Source organism: Gopherus flavomarginatus, chromosome 1 (assembly GCF_025201925.1).
Source record: "Gopherus flavomarginatus isolate rGopFla2 chromosome 1, rGopFla2.mat.asm, whole genome shotgun sequence".
In the NCBI taxonomy this organism is placed as follows: domain Eukaryota; kingdom Metazoa; phylum Chordata; order Testudines; family Testudinidae; genus Gopherus; species Gopherus flavomarginatus.
The window spans coordinates 133,642,847-133,660,752 of NC_066617.1; the positions used below are offsets into that span (position 1 = coordinate 133,642,847).

At 43.5% G+C, this 17,906-nt stretch overlaps 2 protein-coding genes across 15 annotated transcripts in view; one reads left to right on the forward strand and one right to left on the reverse strand.

Annotated features, from left to right (window-relative positions):
* Window positions 1-14,467, forward strand: part of FAM118A (family with sequence similarity 118 member A) — a 33,638-nt gene extending 19,171 nt beyond the window's left edge. For 4 of the 10 annotated variants that reach the window (XM_050942942.1, XM_050942924.1, XM_050942952.1 and 1 more), the window contains 3 exons: window positions 1,134-1,166; window positions 12,783-12,866; window positions 13,142-14,467. In XM_050942942.1, coding sequence (XP_050798899.1) covers window positions 1,134-1,166; window positions 12,783-12,866; window positions 13,142-13,266 — 242 coding nt within the window. In that variant the 3' untranslated portion in view covers window positions 13,267-14,467. Of the gene's footprint in view, window positions 1-1,133; window positions 1,167-2,030; window positions 2,187-2,287; window positions 2,464-2,831; window positions 2,947-12,782; window positions 12,867-13,141 lie in introns of those variants that run through there. The other 6 variants (XR_007772981.1, XR_007772986.1, XR_007772982.1 and 3 more) reach the window with 5 other exon arrangements.
* Window positions 14,468-15,801: 1,334 nt separating this feature from the next.
* SMC1B (structural maintenance of chromosomes 1B) overlaps window positions 15,802-17,906 on the reverse strand; it is a 68,207-nt gene continuing 66,102 nt past the window's right edge. For 4 of the 5 annotated variants that reach the window (XM_050965190.1, XM_050965168.1, XM_050965199.1 and 1 more), the window contains 2 exons: window positions 16,750-16,860; window positions 15,802-16,396 (listed from right to left, as the gene is read on the reverse strand). In XM_050965190.1, the coding sequence (XP_050821147.1) occupies window positions 16,286-16,396; window positions 16,750-16,860 (222 nt within the window). In that variant the 3' untranslated portion in view covers window positions 15,802-16,285. Of the gene's footprint in view, window positions 16,397-16,749; window positions 17,866-17,906 lie in introns of those variants that run through there. The other variant, XM_050965173.1, reaches the window with a different exon arrangement.

Here is a 17,906-nt window from a genome sequence, read left to right on the forward strand (position 1 = left end):
TGGCACCAATTATGGATTATATGGTAACGAGCCCTGTAATCCCCCTACTGGAACCAATTAAATGTCTGTTATAGGAGAGCATGGGTGAGTAGTACCTGTCCCCTGTGTTAAAGTTTTTAATAAAAGTTGCATTCTGCCACTTAATTCCTTATTTCGCTGCTGTGTCCACATCAAATCACTACTGGCAATGACTGCAGGCTTAGACTACAACCTTGCAAATACGCACACAAGTAATCTTGTTAAATTCAGTGGGACTTCTCACATGCATATGTGTCTTTCAGGATTTAGTTTGAGCTAATGGGTCTTCATTTTGATTTTAATAAAAAAAAAGTTAAGAAGGAACCCAAACTAAATTGGTTATAGATCTGGAAAGCAGCTTTTCAGGTTATACAGGTGGCAGTGAGAAATTGACTTCACTTATTTTGTGTGATAGCCCGTCTCCTGGGTGGGTGTGTGTCACCACCTCATTTTTGTTTTGTTTTTCTCACAAATTATCAATAGTTAATTGTCACTAAACTTTCTTCAGTCATCTATTTCTTTATCAAGACTGAAAGAGAACAGCATCATGTGCTAGCTTTACAAAATTATGAGGTAGGTCTGTTGCAGATGGATCACGACTGTGGTTGCATTACAAATATATTTTGTACAAGCTGTGCCAGTGCCAAAATTTTGTTACAAACTGATGAAATTCTCTCATTGGTATTAGCATTTTGAGACTACTTTTAAATGTCATGTCCTCTGATAATCTGTTTGAAAATTCAGTGTGTTCAGATTCTGTCATTTGGTAGTTCTCTTGATTACTGTGCTGCTCATTTTATAGAACTCTCTCTAGGTGTAATACTGGAGCAGTTTCCTGTCTGCCTTTAAAAGCCAAGTCAATGTAAGATATTGTATAATGAAGTGTTGGAAGGTACTTGCATTAAGCATGCTTTATTTCTAAAATAAAAGGGCTTGACGCTTAGTAGGCAGCATGTATTATATAAAAGATACAAACATCTTTCTAGCAACTATTTGGTTTGGAGTGTCAGAATTTTATTCAAAAGCTAGTAGTTTTTTTTGTTGCTTTAGTTTACTATATAAAGCAAAGGATATCCAGACTAGTTGTTCACAGTTGAATTGTTCTCTCTTTCTAGATGCTGATCGAGTGGATAGTACAACACTGTTGGGTAAAGAATATTTTTATAATACAATTTTCATAAGTAACAAGAGGTGAAATCCAATTTAGACAGTAAATTAAGTAAGAGATAAGATGACACGATCACTGCAGAGCTGTGATTTGGCTATGAAAATCTCACTAAATTGCCTTTGTGGTAGATGACAGTTGTTTTCAGTTTGCCATAAAAGGCAAACAGTTCATGCTAATCAGACTGATTTACCTTTGTGCAGTCTTAGTTTGCTTTAAAAGTTGTCCCTTTAACTTGCCAACCACCTTCTGAACTTCTGAACGCTTTCAATCATAGAGCTGGGACTGAATACTGCTGCTGTTTTCTTGCCCCCAAACAAATGCTGAGCAGTACAAGGATTAAATAGTGAATCTGAAAAGGTAGAAAACGTTAATCTTTAATCCTATCTATTGTTGCATACTTTGATCTTCCCTAGACCTCCTGTTTGTCAGGCAAGTCAAGGATGGTAAATATCTGTTCAGAATTTGCTCATTCATGGGTGTACTCCCTCCTTATTAGAGAAAGGACTAATACATTTAAACATATGGTATAAGGGAGTTAATATTAAAAAACACTGTCGACTTAAAGAATTCTCAGATGTCCAATTTTAATTGCTATTGCTACAAATAACATCTAAAATTAACTGAAAGATTACAGTAAAATTCTCCTGTTGGTTTACTTTGGACATTTTAAAGTACTTAGTGTCTAATTGCTCATGTCCCATTATCTGTGTAGGTCTTTCATGCTGCAAGCCGAGAGAGAACATTTTGAATTATAAAACCAGACATTGGCAGGAAGGCTTAGGGACACGTGTAGGATCTAAAACTGTGTTTAACTAACTAGATTTCATGCTCGTGTTCCTTTCAGATTAGTCACTAAATCTGTCTTTTAGAAGAGAGCAAACAAAGGGCAGTGAGAAACTGAAAATAGGAAAACAAATCTGACCCCTGCTCCATATTGCACATTCACTTATTTCCTTGTAATAACTTAACCACCAACTCTCTCCCACCAGCAAACATGGAGGTAAGAATGGTTTTAAAGGGTGGTGTACTCACTGCAGGAATGGGACTTGTCATAAATTATCACTGCAAAAGCAAAAATTTTATTCCTTCTGCTTTTCTTAGCCCAAACAGTGGGGGCCTACTTTAGGTGCTGATGCCCAGTGTAATGATGGAAATGTCCTCAGGTGGCTCAGCTCCAGAGGAATCCCTCATTCTGAGGAGGCTGTGGAGGGAATATTTGACATCCTGTGGCCAATGGTGCAAACGTATATTATTGGTCAGCATTATGTCCAATAAAGGTAACATTTATTTACCTACTCATAACTTTTCCTTCTCCCTTGTGGCCACCTGGTGCTCTGTGACCCATTACAAGGGTTATTCCTTCCTCTTGTCTAAGCCTAGAGGTCCCTTTTTTTTTTTTTTTTTTAAAAGCCTCTCTGGTTTCACAATGTATTGTTAGCAGCTAGAGCTGTTTAGAGAACTGATTGCCTCTCTAATTCCCCAGCCAACTGCTCAAACTGAGAAGACAAACACTATGAAAAACTATCCTGCTTAGAGACAGCTAGTCTACTTAATCATTTATTATACAAATGGAAATGAAGACTTACAGCAAAGCAGGATCATAATATGAGGGGAATCCCAAGATTTTTTCCCTCTCTCTCTGCAGGAAGGATTGAGAGATTTCTCCTTCAACTGGAATTGAATGCAAATTAGGTGATGCCGTGAGTGGTGGTCTCACAGAGCATAAGGTGGCCATTTCACAGAGGAAAAGTTATGGGTAGGTAAGTAAACTACCTTTCTCCCGAGTGGGCAGCTGGTACTCTGTGATCCATTACAACTGGGAAATAGCCAGAAGTAAAACACATCTCCACAAATTAGAGGGAAACTTAAAACATCAAGTAAACTGAACATACTGGAAGTACCGGTGTGCCACAAAGGTCCTATTGTTTGCTTTTCATGTGAATTGAAACCAATTTCAGAGGGAGTCTTAAGAATAGAGATCCACCTTCTTAACTGCTTGGAATTCTAGGAAGTAGTTCTGATGAGCTTTTTGGGTTAGCCAGTTGCCTTGAATTGAATGGGGCCTATCTGAGCTCTCTCAATGATATAGCAGGTAATCTCGTTTCCCATTTTGGAAATTCCATTTACAAATGAGGAAAATGTGTATAGTACGGAGGTGCATCCCCACCATGGACCAGTTTCCACATTCAGCTACTGTTATATTATATAATATGAATTCCTGGAAAGCAAATACTTGGAGTTCCCAGAAGAAATGCAGATTGTGAAATCTTTCCTTGGGCAACTAGACTACAACCAATGCCTGATAAAATGCCTAGAGGTAGGCCAGATCCTGAGAGGGAACTGAGGCATTCCTCTGAAAACTTAAGTAGGGGGACTGGAGCAGCTGAAAGGTCTGGTCAGCGTACAGCTGTTATCTCCTAGAGGTGGGTTATCAGCAATTCATCTATGTTGTAGATTGGCCATCAGAGTTACCATCAAACTGGAGAGAAAATAAGGAATGGAAGGGAAGCCAAAGCACACTGCCAGGAATTGGAAATATGTCAGCAAAGTGCAGGTAGCAAATTGGCACACGGAGACAGGTTTCATTGTATGACAAGGAAAATACAAAAAAAAAATCTTCACTAAGGCCTGAACTCCATGTAGTAGTCGACCTTGTATACTGTAAAATGATTACTTGTACTATAATTGTTCAATATGTGGTGTGGGTGCAGACAGGTATTCCACTGAGATGTGTGTGCACCTAGCTCAACAAAGCCAGGTAACTTTACATAGCAGTACCTGTAGAGGTGGCACTTGTGCCCTCTGGCCTTTTCCCTGCCCCCCCATGGCTATATAAGGGTAGTACAGTCTCAAATCCCTTCATTTCCTTTGCACTAAATGTGAAGAAGAGAGACCCCAATGCAGAGGGGACAAAGTTGGGTCATGGTCTATACATCTGCACCCACATCTGGAAGAAGAGCTGCAGTACAGGAAGGTAACCATTTTTTGTTTGAGTAGCTGCAGACAGTGATGAGCTGCCAAAATCTTAACAACGGTTCTCTGTAAAAAGTTCTGATTTAAGAGATGTGCCACAGTATTTTTTTTTTGTACCAATAGGGTTACCATACCTCCGTATTTTCCCGGGAGGAATTTTTAAATTTAAAAAAATTAAAAATTATTCCCAGACGGCAAGAACCAAAAAGCCTGACATGTCTGGGAAAATATGGCTGTATGTTAACCCTACCTAAAGTTCTTTTTTAAAAAGAGGAGGCTGAACTAGAAATGAGCTCTGTTTCACATGTGTGGGTCCCTGCCACTCCCTGAGGGTGTGCTAGGGTGGCCAGATGTCCTGATTTTATTGGGACAGTCCTGATTTTTGGGTCTTTTTCTTATATAGGCGCCTATTACCACCCACCCATCCCAATTTTTCACACTTGCTGTCTGGTCACCCGAGCGTGCACACGTGTGGGTGCCAGCTACTCCCTGCTCCCCTCATTGAAGCAAGTGTGCAGGGTTACTGCCCTGGGAACTGCAGGGCACCAGTGGATGTGGGTGGATGGATGCCGGCTGCAGACTGGGGCGTGGGGCAGGGCTAGCTGCAGGCCGGGCAGGGGGTGTGGAGCTGGCTGGAGATGGGGGGGGTGTAGGGCTGGCTGCAGGGTGGTGGGTACTCACTGGGAGAGCGGCTTGGAGCAGCCTGAGCAGCAGCATGCAGCCCAGGCCCAGCAGAGCATCCAGGGACCTACCAGACAGCAGTGAGAGCCCCAGGGCCAGGGGTTGGGGGAGCAGCAGCAACAGGGCCCATGTTCAGGGCCAGCTGGCAGCCCACATAGCTCCTGCAGCGCAGCGCCCCTGGTGGCCGGAGGAGGAATTACATCACATCCCCTCTGGAGCCCATCGAAACTGCAGCACTCCCCTCGCAGGGAAGCAGGTTAACAACCGGTTCTAAAACTGCTTCAGAATTTAACAACCCGTTCGTGTGAACCAGTTCCAGCTCACCACTGGCTGGAGACACGGATTTCTTTCAGGTGACTAGCAAGTAATACTTGTAGGAGGTGGGCTCAGAGTCTACCTAAATAGCATCTTCCAAAGTTTTCATCTGACCTGGAAGCTGCTGTTATAGCATAATGTTTGGTAAACGTGTATGTAGGACCACGTCGCAGCCTTGCAAATACCCAAATTTGAAATGTCATTAAGAAATGCCACTGAAATCACTTGAACCCTTGTTGAATGAGCCTGCAGAGTTTGCAGGGTGTGGCCTGAGCTGTATTAGTTAATGCAGGTGGTTATCCACCTGGAAAGCTGCTGTACTGCTGCTGGCTGATTTACTTTCATCGTATTTGCAAAAGAAATGAAAAGCTGATGGTGATTGAAAAAAGCTTAGTCCTTGCCAGATAAAAAGGCAGACACCATTTCACATCTAGGGGATGAAGCCATCGTTCTTTAGGATTGGAATATGGCTTGGGAAAGAATACAGGTAGGTAAATAACTTCAGTTTAGGTGTCAGTCTGCTATTTCATTGAGACCGGAGAGAGCAGGGCTGTGTACTTGCTATCTGCCACTAGGAGAAGTATGGTGACATTCCCCACGGTGTGTAGAAAAAGGGTAAGAATTTCTCTGAGCTGTGGAATGGCTCTGATTTGCTTTGTTCCCCCTCGGCACAAAACCCTCGGCTGCAGGAGGCGAGACAGCACCGGGGCGGTGGTGGAAATGATGGCACTACTGTTCTTAAACAGCCATGGTAAGGGCTGTGGGCTACAGCATGTAAGCATTGCTCCTATAGGTACTAATAGGTAATGCTGACATGGGGGTGTTAAATGTATGCACTGTGTATGGAATACATGTCTGTGACCACAGCAGCCTGTACAAAAGCAACACTGGGTGAAACTTGTCAAGTCTCTTTCTTACCAGGAAGAACACCCCAAAAAAATTCCTCAGGAAAAAGTAAAGCTGGCCTTTACTGACTGCTTTCTAGTTCAGGGGAAAGTGGGAGATAAGATGGATGCATCAGGAGAACTTGAAAATCAATGGGGGAAGACTGTTTTGAGCCTATCAAATATAGACTTTTTAAAATTTGATTTGGAAGGCTTGAAAACTGGAAAAAGTTGTATTTTTATGGAGAAAATAGGGTAGAAAGCTCAGGTTGGTTTGAGAGGTTTTTTTCTTCTTACCTTTTTTGGTCATGGTACACAAAGGCATCTTATTGAAGGGTTGAACTAACCATGTCAGAAATAGTAGAGAAACCATCAATCCACTGAACTACCCTTCTCTGTTGTACAGATTCTGATGCTTTTGCGGCTGCTCCAGTATGTGATTTGCCTCTTAAAAGTGGGAATGCCATTTTAAAAAAAAATTAAGAGGCTAAGGAGCAGGGGAAGAGCAGAGCTGGATGTGAGCAATCATGCTTGAAGTCCCTTGCTCATACAATGATCCCTCACTTTCACAGACCTTAGGTGGCAGGCCAGTCCCCACCCACAGACAACCTGAAGCATATTCTCCCCAGTAACTACACACCGCACCATAGTAACTCTTAACTCAGGAACCAATCCATGCAACAAACCTCGATTCCAACTCTACCCACATATCTACACCAGCGACACCATCACAGGACCTAACCATATTGGCCACACCATCACCGGTTCATTCACCTGCACGTCCACCAGTGTAATATACACCATCATATGCCAGCAATGCCCCTCTGCTATGTACATTGGCCAAACTGGACAGTCCCTATGGAAAAGGATTAATGGACACAGATCAGATATTAGGAATAGCAATACACAAAAACCTGTAGGAGAACACTTCAATCTCTCTGGACACACAATAGCAGACGTTAAGGTGGCCATCCTGCAGCAAAAAAAAAACTTCAGGACCAGACTTCAAAGAGAAACTGCTGAGCTTCAGTTCATCTGCAAATTTGACACCATCAGCTCTGAGGATTAAACAAAGACTGTGAATGGCTTGCCAACTACAAAAGCAGTTTCTCCTCCCTTCGTGTTCACACTTCAACTGCTAGAAGAGGGCCTCATCCTCCCTGATTGAACTAACCTCGTTATAGCAGCAAAGAATCCTATGGCATTTTATAGACTAACAGACGTTTTGGAGCATGAGCTTTCGTAGGTGAATACCCATCTCATCAGATGCATGTAGTGGAAATTTCCAGGGGCAGAGATAGGTAGGGGTGTGTGTGTGTATGTAAAAGCAAGCTAGAGATAATGAGGTTAATTCAATCAGGGGGGATGAGGCCCTGTCCTAGCAGTTGAGGTGTGAAAACCAAGAGAGGAGAAACTGGTTCTGTAGCTGGCAAGCCATTCACAGACTGACCTGCCACCCAAGGCCTGTGAAAGTGTGGGATCATTGTCCAGGATGGGTTGTAGATCCCTGATGATGCGTTGGAGGGGTTTTAGCTGGGGACTGTATGTGATGGCCAGTGGAGTTCTGTTGGTTTCTTGCTTGGGTTTGTCTTGCAGTAGGAGGCTTCTGGGTACACTACAATTTGACACCATCAGCTCAGGATTAAATGATGACTGAATGGCTTGCCAACTACAGAACCAGTTTCTCCTCCCTTGGTTTTCACACCTCAACTGCTAGAACGGGGCCTCATCCTCCCTGATTGAACTAACCATCTCTAGCTTGCTTGCATATATATACCTGCCCCTGGAAATTTCCACTACATGCATCTGACGAACTGGGTATTCACCCACGAAAGCTCATGCTCCAAAACGTCTATTAGTCTACAAGGTGCCACAGGACTCTTTGCTGCTTTTACAGATCCAGACTAACATGGCTACCCCTCTGATACTTAACCTCGTTATCTCCAGCCTGATTCTTGCTTGCATATATATACTTGCCTCTGGAAATTTCCACTACATGCATCTGACGAAGTGGGTATTCACCCACGAAAGCTCATGCTCCAAAACGTCTATTAGTCTACAAGGTGCCACAGGACTCTTTGCTGCTTTTACAGATCTAGACTAACAGGGTTACCCCTCTGATACTTGCTCATACAGTAATCCTCTAAGCGTTAAAGCCTTGCTGAAGTGGTTTTACACCTGTGCAACATCATGGAGTGCACTCCTCCCTACTGCTAATGTTTTAGTGCACATAGCTATTAGTGCTATAGTCTTGTTGTTGGAGAGGGCAGGCCAATAGTATGAAGTAGAAACTACCATCAATGTCACTTTGATGAAAATTACTACTGGGTTCAATAAAATAGCCAGCGCAGCTGATCTGGCATATGAAACCCTTTTGGGACTGGCACCTGCAGGGCCGGCTCCAGGCACCAGCGGAGCAAGCTTGTGCTTGGGGCAGCAGATTCTAAGGGGCAGCATTCCGGCCAATTGTAGAGCGGCATGGCTGCCCTATTTTTTCTTTTCTTTTTTGCTTTGCCTCCAGATCCAGCCGCCCTGTGCCCTGTGCTTTTTTTTGTTTGCGCTTGGGGCAGCAAAAAAGTCAGAGCCGGCCCTGGCCACCTGATGTGCCTAGTCTACCTCTGAGTTCATTCTCCCTGGCAGCTTGGGCCTTCAGTATCTTGCCTTGTTTGAGCCAGACATAGTTGCCTGTTGCAAACACAGATCCAAGTCTGAACCATGTCCCCCACAAGCTGTAGGCTTAACTGAAAACAGCTTAAGAAGTGCTCCTGTCTCCAGCACTCAGATACCCAGCTCTCAATGGGGTTCAAACCCCAAATAAATCAATTTAAGCTTATACAGAGTAAATGCAAAGTGTTGACCTTTTAGAACACTGATAGATATGCACAGCTGTTTGCCCCCCCCCTCCTTCCCAGGTATTAATACTTACTTTGGATTAATTAATAAGTAAAATGATTTTATTAAATGCAAAAAGTAGGATTTAAGTGGCTCCAAGTAATAAGACAGAACAAAGTAAACTACCAAACAAAATAAAACATACAAGTCTAAGCCTAATACAGTAGGAAATTAAATGCAGGCAAATCTTACCCTCAGAGATGTTCCAATAAACTTCTTTGATGTGGACTAGGTCACACTTAAGGGAGCACAGAAAAGAGGGTTAACTGACATGAATATGCCTACATTATGGGCCAGACATGCTACTAACTGAGGAACACAGTGAAAGGAGTGGGAAAGTGTCAGGTGTCTGAAGGAGCAGTGATTCTCTTCCCCCCCTCTGGACAAAACCCTCAGGTTGCCCTGATGTATTTAGGGTTTGTTTTGTTTTGTTTTTTTAACAGTGGCATCAGTGTCTGAGTTGTTGGCAGAGAGAGGAGAGTGGAGTGTAGACCAGGTAGCACCACAACTAGGATTAGCTAATGCCCTTTCTAGAACAACTGGGGCAAAACACCTGGTTGCTGTGGCAGGCTGAAAGGAGTAGGGCATTCAGTCCTTTGTGTTCTTCCTGCCCCTTTGACAAACCAGCCTCTTGGAGACATTCTTGGATACCATATTTCACCCCAGGCAGAAGGAAAAAAATAGCCAAAGACTTCTGGCTTGTTGCTTCCTAAAGGCCAGATCTTGCTGCTGAATTTCTGCTCCCAAGTAGCTCCTGCTGGAGTCAACGCTCATTGCTGTTTCATTTTGGGCTAAAACACCAAGTAGCCAGCAAAACAATTTTCTTAGAGACTAAAGCAAGATGCTCCTGATGAATTTCTGCCCTAAACAGCTTAAGGCTTTCTTGCCGTATAGTGGGGTGGGGGAGGTGGCATATTATTGCACAGCTGGGCTGTGAGCAGGAGCTGTTCGATCCTAACTGGTCTTGCTACATTGCTGTTTTCTCATCCTAGACTGGTTTCCTGGAAACTCCTGTTCTCAAAAATTCTCTTCCTCTCTACGTGGTGCCTCCTAGTAGAGACAAATAAAAAGTATAATGGAAAAGATTCTGCTTATCACCAGAGAGAAGGTCTAGAGCAGTGGTTTTCAAACTTTTTTTCTGGCAACACAGTTAAAATTGTTGGGTCACGGGCATCAACAAAGCTGGGAATGAGGGGTCTGGGCTTTGGGAGTGGCTCAGGACTGGGGTGGAGGGTTGGGTTGTGGGAGGCATCAGGGCTCTGGGGTGCAGGCTCTAGAGATGAGGGGTGGGGAGCTAGGACATGGGGTTGGGGTGCAGGAAGGGGCTCAAGATGCAGGCTCTGGGCTGCAGGAAGGGGCTGAGGGCAGGGGTGCATGCTTACGTTGGGCAGCTCCCGCTCAGCAGTGCAGCAGGGGTGCTAAGGCAGGCTTCCTACCTGTTCTGGAACTGCAGAGCACCCCAGAAGCAGCCAGCAGCAGGTCCAGCTCCTAGCAGAGGCACAGAAGCAGCTCCACATGGCTCTTTCCTGCAGGCACTGCCCCCAGCTCCCATTGGCTGGGAACTAGCCAATGGCAGTGCAGAGCTAGTGCTTGGGGTGGGTGGTAGTTCTCAGAGCCCTGGGGCACCCCCCCCCAGCTGGACCTGCTGCTGGCCACTTCCAGGGTGCAGCGCGATAGGACTTTTAATGGCCCAATCAGCTGTGCTAACCAGAGTCACCATGACCCAGTGCCCTACATTCTGCGACCCAGTACTGGGCTGTGACCCACAGTTTGAAAAACACTTGCCTAGAGGAACTACCTGCTAAAGTGGAGATGAAATAGGGGGGAGTTGGAGGTAATCAGGTCTCTGAACAACTCCACCTGCTAGCAGTACATTGTAATGCAACAGGTATTTTTAAAACCTTGCTTGGAGGATGGGAATAACACAGCTGTAGGGGATGAAGGAGCACCAATTGTCCACAAGCCGAAGGAGTACAGTGTCACTCACTGCACAACAGAAGTCAGGATCTTTGGTTATAAGACCCAAATATAAGAGCTTCCAGCTGGACCAATACTACTTAGGCCATGTCTACATCTAAAGTTTTGCAGCGCTGGTTGTTACAGCTGTATTAGTACAGCTGTATAGGGCCAGCGCTGCAGAGTGGCCACACTTACAGCAACCAGCGCTGCAAGTGGTGTTAGATGTGGCCACACTGCAGCGCTGTTGGGCGGCTTCAAGGGGGGTTCCGGGAACGCGAGAGCAAACCGGGAAAGGAGACCCGCTTCGCCGCGGTTTGCTCTCGCGTTCCCGGAGCCACCCAGCAAACCGCAGGGAAGGAGACCTGCTTGCTCTGGGCTCCGGGAACGAGAGAGCAAATCGGGAAAGGAGACCCGCTTCGCCGCGGTTTGCTCTCTCGTTCCCGGAGCCACCCAGCAAACCGCAGGGAAGGAGACCTGCTTGCTCGGGGCTCCGGGAACGAGAGAGCAAATCGGGAAAGGAGACCCGCTTCGCCGCGGTTTGCTCTCTCGTTCCCGGAGCCACCCAGCAAACCGCAGGGAAGGAGACCTGCTTGCTCGGGGCTCCGGGAACGAGAGAGCAAACCGGGAAAGGAGACCCGCTTCGCCGCGGTTTGCTCTCTCGTTCCCGGAGCCACCCAGCAAACCGCAGGGAAGGAGACCTGCTTGCTCGGGGCTCCGGGAACGTTGAGAGCAAACCGGGAAAGGAGACCCGCTTCGCCGCGGTTTGCTCTCTCGTTCCCGGAGCCACCCAGCAAACCGCAGGGAAGGAGACCTGCTTGCTCGGGGCTCCGGGAACGAGAGAGCAAACCGGGAAAGGAGACCCGCTTCGCCGCGGTTTGCTCTCTCGTTCCCGGAGCCACCCAGCAAACCGCAGGGAAGGAGACCTGCTTGCTCTGGGCTCCGGGAACGAGAGAGCAAACCGGGAAAGGAGACCCGCTTCGCCGCAGTTTGCTCTCTCGTTCCCGGAGCCACCCAGCAAACCGCAGGGAAGGAGACCTGCTTGCTCTGGGCTCCGGGAACGAGAGAGCAAACCGGGAAAGGAGACCCGCTTCGCCGCGGGTTGCTCTCTCGTTCCCGGAGCCACCCAGCAAACCGCAGGGAAGGAGACCTGCTTGCTCGGGGCTCCGGGAACGAGAGAGCAAACCGGGAAAGGAGACCCGCTTCGCCGCGGTTTGCTCTCTCGTTCCCGGAGCCACCCAGCAAACCGCAGGGAAGGAGACCTGCTTGCTCGGGGCTCCGGGAACGAGAGAGCAAACCGGGAAAGGAGACCCGCTTCGCCGCGGTTTGCTCTCTCGTTCCCGGAGCCACCCAGCAAACCGCAGGGAAGGAGACCTGCTTGCTCGGGGCTCCGGGAACGAGAGAGCAAACCGGGAAAGGAGACCCGCTTCGCCGCGGTTTGCTCTCACGTTCCCGGAGCCACCCAGCAAACCGCAGGGAAGGAGACCTGCTTGCTCTGGGCTCCGGGAACGAGAGAGCAAACCGGGAAAGGAGACCAGCTTGATTACCAGAGGCTTCCTCCTTCCACGGAGGTCAAGAAAAGCGCTGGTAAGTGTCTACATTGGATTACCAGCGCTGGATCACCAGCGCTGGATCCTCTACACCCGAGACAAAACGGGAGTACGGCCAGCGCTGCAAACAGGGAGTTGCAGCGCTGGTGGTGCCCTGCAGATGTGTACACCTTCAAAGTTGCAGCGCTGTAACTCCCTCACCAGCGCTGCAACTTTCTGATGTAGACAAGCCCTTACATGTAGTTTAATATGTGATGCTTGAAATAATGTGTTTAACAATAATATAAGAAAAATTTTAATATAGCTATGTGTAATATTTTTTAATTCAAGTTTTCTTTTTTTCAGGGACTTCATGTGTGGACTGTGCAAAGAGAAAGTTAGGAGAAAATGACTTGGATCTTTCTAAGAGGGTGAAACAATCAGATAATGGTATTCTCACCCCCTAATAAATAAAATCTTAAAACTCCAAGATGTGTAAAAATAATCTCTGAAAGGTTTTCAGAGCTAATTATTTCCAGGACTGAAGTGGATTAAAAAGTTCAAAATCTCTCAGTACATTTCTAGGGGGTTTAAGTGGTTGCAGGGCAGTTGAAATACTAACTGAATTAGATAATTGGCAGATGGCTGCTACTTCTCATACAGTCAATTTATTACAAATCTATGACTGACTGATTTACAATTTTTTTTTTTTTTGTTCTCATCAGTTGATACCTCTGCTGTTGACCTGGGCATTGTAAAGAAGTTCGAAACCCAAGTGCAAGGCAACTGCACAGGAGCGCCAGAGGGGGAAGCAGAGAGCTGGGCTCTCACTATTCCAGAGATTCTGTGACTTTCTCTACCTGGCAATGACTGTAACAAGCCTGCTTCCTGGCAAGAACAACAACTTGGAATGGCATTAAGAGTTTACCTTCGCATACCATAGTAGCCTGCTGCTCTTAGCAATTTTTTCTCTCCCAAAGTGAATTATTCTATCATTAGTCCCAGTCAAGAGCAGGAGGTAACTGGGGGTAGAAAGTGAGCTAAAAGCTGTTAGAAACTAATATTGTGACTGTTCCCTAAGATTAAAGTAAAAGTTTTAAAAATAGACAAGGATTCATTTCCACACCACCACAAAAAGGCAGTGTTAAGTGTACCTAAACTAAAAGTTAGAGAAGGCTGGGGTTCAAACACATAAAAGGGAAACTGGCACAGCCTATAAAGAGACATTTTAAGTAGAAATTAAGGTTAAAATTAATTTATTTTTAAGACCTGCAAACAAGGGTAGCACACTGTGTGTCTGTCGTCATTCGGACAACTTGCTTGTGCATTTTATTTTTTCCCCACCCATCCCCTTTCATCTACTTTCTTATTCTTGGTTCCTCTTCCAAGCTGCTATATATGGGCATGCCCCTGCACCTCTGACTGAGTCAATTAAGCTCCATATGCCCAGAAGGCTCTCAGCACAAAGCTGCTCACAGGATCTGAACCTTAAAACTGTAAGCTCCTTGGAGCATGCACCATCTTCATATACATTACAAATACCTGACCTATACAATTGTACTATGAATATTTCAGTTTTCACTTATCTGTACATTTTAGTATCAATTAACATTGCGGGAATTTAGGATATACATGAAAATTGACAACAGCATGCAGGCTGTTATTTATTGACTGGGATTCACTTCACTACTTACTGTACACTGGAATGAAAATATTTGTTGGTTTGAAGGACAGGACATGCTTTTGGTATTTCAAGTAGTGATTACGGGGATGTTTTCATTGCTGCACAGTTAAAGCAGGCCACTATCTAATTACGTGCAGTAGAGAACTGCTACGAACCCCAGCTCACCAAGCTTTTAACCACTTCAGCTGCAGTCAATGTGACTACTCCATATGCTTAAGACCCTTGCTGAATCCTGTCCTTAGACTACCAAATGTAAGTTCTGAGAGCTTGGATTTCACATTTTTATGAGGTGTCCTGTAAAACTTGTTAGTTTCCCCAAAATTGTGGGTTGCCCTGGAGCAAACAAATGTATTTAAATGAAATTCTAAAGTGTAAAAAAATATTCATTTTTGGAAATCAGCATCAATCGGATACTGACGGCTGATTAAGTGGCTGGATTAGGCTGTCATTTTTACATCTATTTTCCTGAGGCTGCTGTGAGCACACAATAGTTTTGAGGTTGTTTCAACACAGCAGTCATAGGTTAAAATTACTGCAGTACACTTTTATTTAACTCTATTCTACTGCACTTTTATGGCCCCTATCACCATAGTATCTGAGCATCTCATATTCAGTTGGTTCCTCAAATATTTAACTTGTCTTTTAGTTTTTCCATGAGCAACACTACATAACTGCCTTCTGCCTGCACATGCACACGCACATTTAAACTTAGGATCGATTTGATTTGAAGTGTTTTTAAATCACAAGTAAATTTAATTTTGCTTTTTTTAAAAAACAGGTAGCACTGGAGACTCTTCAAGTCTAAACACCACTGAAAATTGCAACTTGTATAACAGCCATTCTTGCCTGTAGTGCCATACAATTGCACTGTGAAAAACACACATCGCAGTAGTGATGGGATCTCTTACAATTCAGTGTATGCACATTAAAAGCAGAGTTGCTGTGTGACCCATCATGGGTTGTGTGTGGGATTTCTTCAACATGCATTCCACTGGCAGGAAGCTACTGGGAGTAGAATATCCATGTTTTAGTTATCTTGCATAGTTGAAAGGGATATACCTAGAACGTGACTGTTCAGTGTGATGCATTCAGTTAATCAAAAAGTAACTTGCTTTGAAATCCTGTTTTGAAGAAGACTATGAGTCTGGATTCTCAAGCAGAGGAAATAGGCCATAAACCTAGACATTCATTAAATGATGCATCTGGCTCTACTAATGCTACGGTAGTTTATTGGACATCATGAGTAAGGGTATCACATCTGGCCATAAAGTGTTATGATTAATCTACATTGTCTGCCATCTGTGCTGACTGGCTGTTTGCTAAAAGGCAGAGGAGAAAACCCACTAAGGAACAGTTTTGATTGGGGGAGAGGGGGAAGCTGTATACCTCTTTGTGGCTTGGCAATGAACAGCAAACATGGCCATGTAATATGGAGCGAGCTAGCTTTCATCAGTTTCTGGGCCTCACAGAACATGGCACCAGGAAGCTCTGGATTCAATTTCAGGAGAAATATAAGGTTGGTCTTTTATAAGTGTTGAAAACAGAAAATAATGTCTCCCTCTCTAAGAGTAGCTCTTCTAATATATAGTTTTAAAAAAAAAATGCTACTAGAACTTGTATCTTTATATTTAACCTAACCACATCTGAAACCTTGTAGTGAGAATCTTCCTGATAAGAAAAAATGCTAGACATTTCAAGATCTTTTCCAACATTTTAATTCTCAATATTTTAACATTGAAAAGTTATCTTTAACAGATGAAGTTTGCGGTTTTTGACAGCCATCATATGAATTTAACATAGCATCCATATTCAAAAAGATACTCATCATTCATCAGTTTTTATATTAATAGGACCTAATAATGCTAACCAACAAGAACATACTTAACGAGATTAGGCACTAGTCACTAGAATTTAGCAATTTCAGTAATGTCTTTCAAAACCATATTTTGAATTTGTAACAAGAACATGTACTCCATAAAACCCCAAACAAAACTAGATCAATTAATACAATCATTTATTCTTCTCCAAATTCCAAGAAATAGCTTTGTGGGTTATGAAGCTAAATTATTTGACTTCTGTGTAAGAATATTTAAAAGCAATATTCCAAAAGTTTACACAACTTGTCATAAAGGTGGCTGTAGAAATCAATTTTGTTATTCACAGATGGCCCTGAAACTTTCATGTTTTATTCTCGTGGGGAACTGTATCTGTGCTTCTCTTTTCGTTCACTGTCATCAATGTCTGGATACACAGTGAGATCCAGAGTCAGTACCTGACTAAACATGTAATCATCTTGCTGAAAGGAAGAAGAATCAAATCAGTTTACAAGCATATATATTAAAAATAAGCATCATCTATAAGATGATGCAGTTATCAGAAGGACCACTTAGCTATACGTAGCTTGTTCTGGAACACTATTAAACACTTACCAATGATTGTTCCTGAATGGCAAACAATGCATTTGAACCACCCAGCTCTTGATACACTTGTTAGAGAATTTTTTTAAAATGAACATTAAGTGGGGGGGGGGGGTCATTTCTTAAGAAATAATTGGCTGTAGCTGGATTTTTTTTTTTAATAGTAGATTAATTGCCACATGAAGTTAATTTGATTGAAATCAAGACAGAAAAATAATAAGATTATTTGTACCTCTGGACAGACGCCAATTAATGCATCTGCTCTGGAATAAAACTCCTCCTTTAGAGAAATAACTATCATCTGACACTGTTCCTCTGCCTGCTCTTTGATGAAGCTTGATACCTTTGGAGAAAAGCCACAAATTTTAGGATAAGTGGGTTCTGTCAGATTTAAATCACAAATTGATTAGGGAACAATGGGAAAAGGAATGAATTACTCAGCAGACAGAATTCATTTATGAAATGGGCAGGGTAAAAGGGGGAATATAACCGGCCAAGAAAGACACTGTATATGATGTAGGTTCACAGTATGACCCCATAGGTTTGGCCCTGTTAAAAACGTATATGAAAACAGTCCACTTTAGAAATGTGACATTTCTAAAGTTAACGTAAGGCATTTTACTTGACAATGCTGTTAAGTTAGGTAGATTTCCATGCATAAGCCATAAATTTTACAGCTTGTTACCACTTACATAATGTTTTGCAGATTACAAATGTGTATTACTGTGCTGTTTTATGTGGCAGAAAATGTTTTTCACTAGCTGTAAAGTGTTACTGCATAGAGTTACATTTATAATTTGAGGTGAATAAAGACGACATCATACCACAACAGAAGATAAAATTCTAAATGAAAATTAGAAGCAACATTTTTTAAATCTCACTTCTGTGTGTACATTTTTATCTGCTATGTCATAAGTAGGCATAGTTGTTGAAATTATTCTGAAGATTTTAAAACCTGACTAGTTTTCAAGATGACTGACCATAATCCATTCTGAAACTAACTTTTATAAAGAGTTAGTATTATACACAATTAAAAAGTTTAGGAAAGTTTTTTCTTTCAATTTTCAGTTTAAAGCCCTCTAGCCATATTACAGCAGCAGATTTCCAACAAATTTTCACTAACCAGGCCTTTCCAAAACTCTGTGGATCCCAATAAGTACTGTACATATATTAACCTGTTCATATGCAAAAAGTATATGCAGTATTTATTAAGCATATTTTTTCTATTTCCAAACAACATTTTCTGTAACAAACTCAAAACACTGGCAAATATATAAAGGTCCCTTCATTTGAAGGTGTCTCAGGTCTTTCCCATGGCAGGTAAGATCACCATTTACAGCTGAGGAAACTGAAGCAATGAGAAGAGTTGGAGTAGACCTCAATATTGAT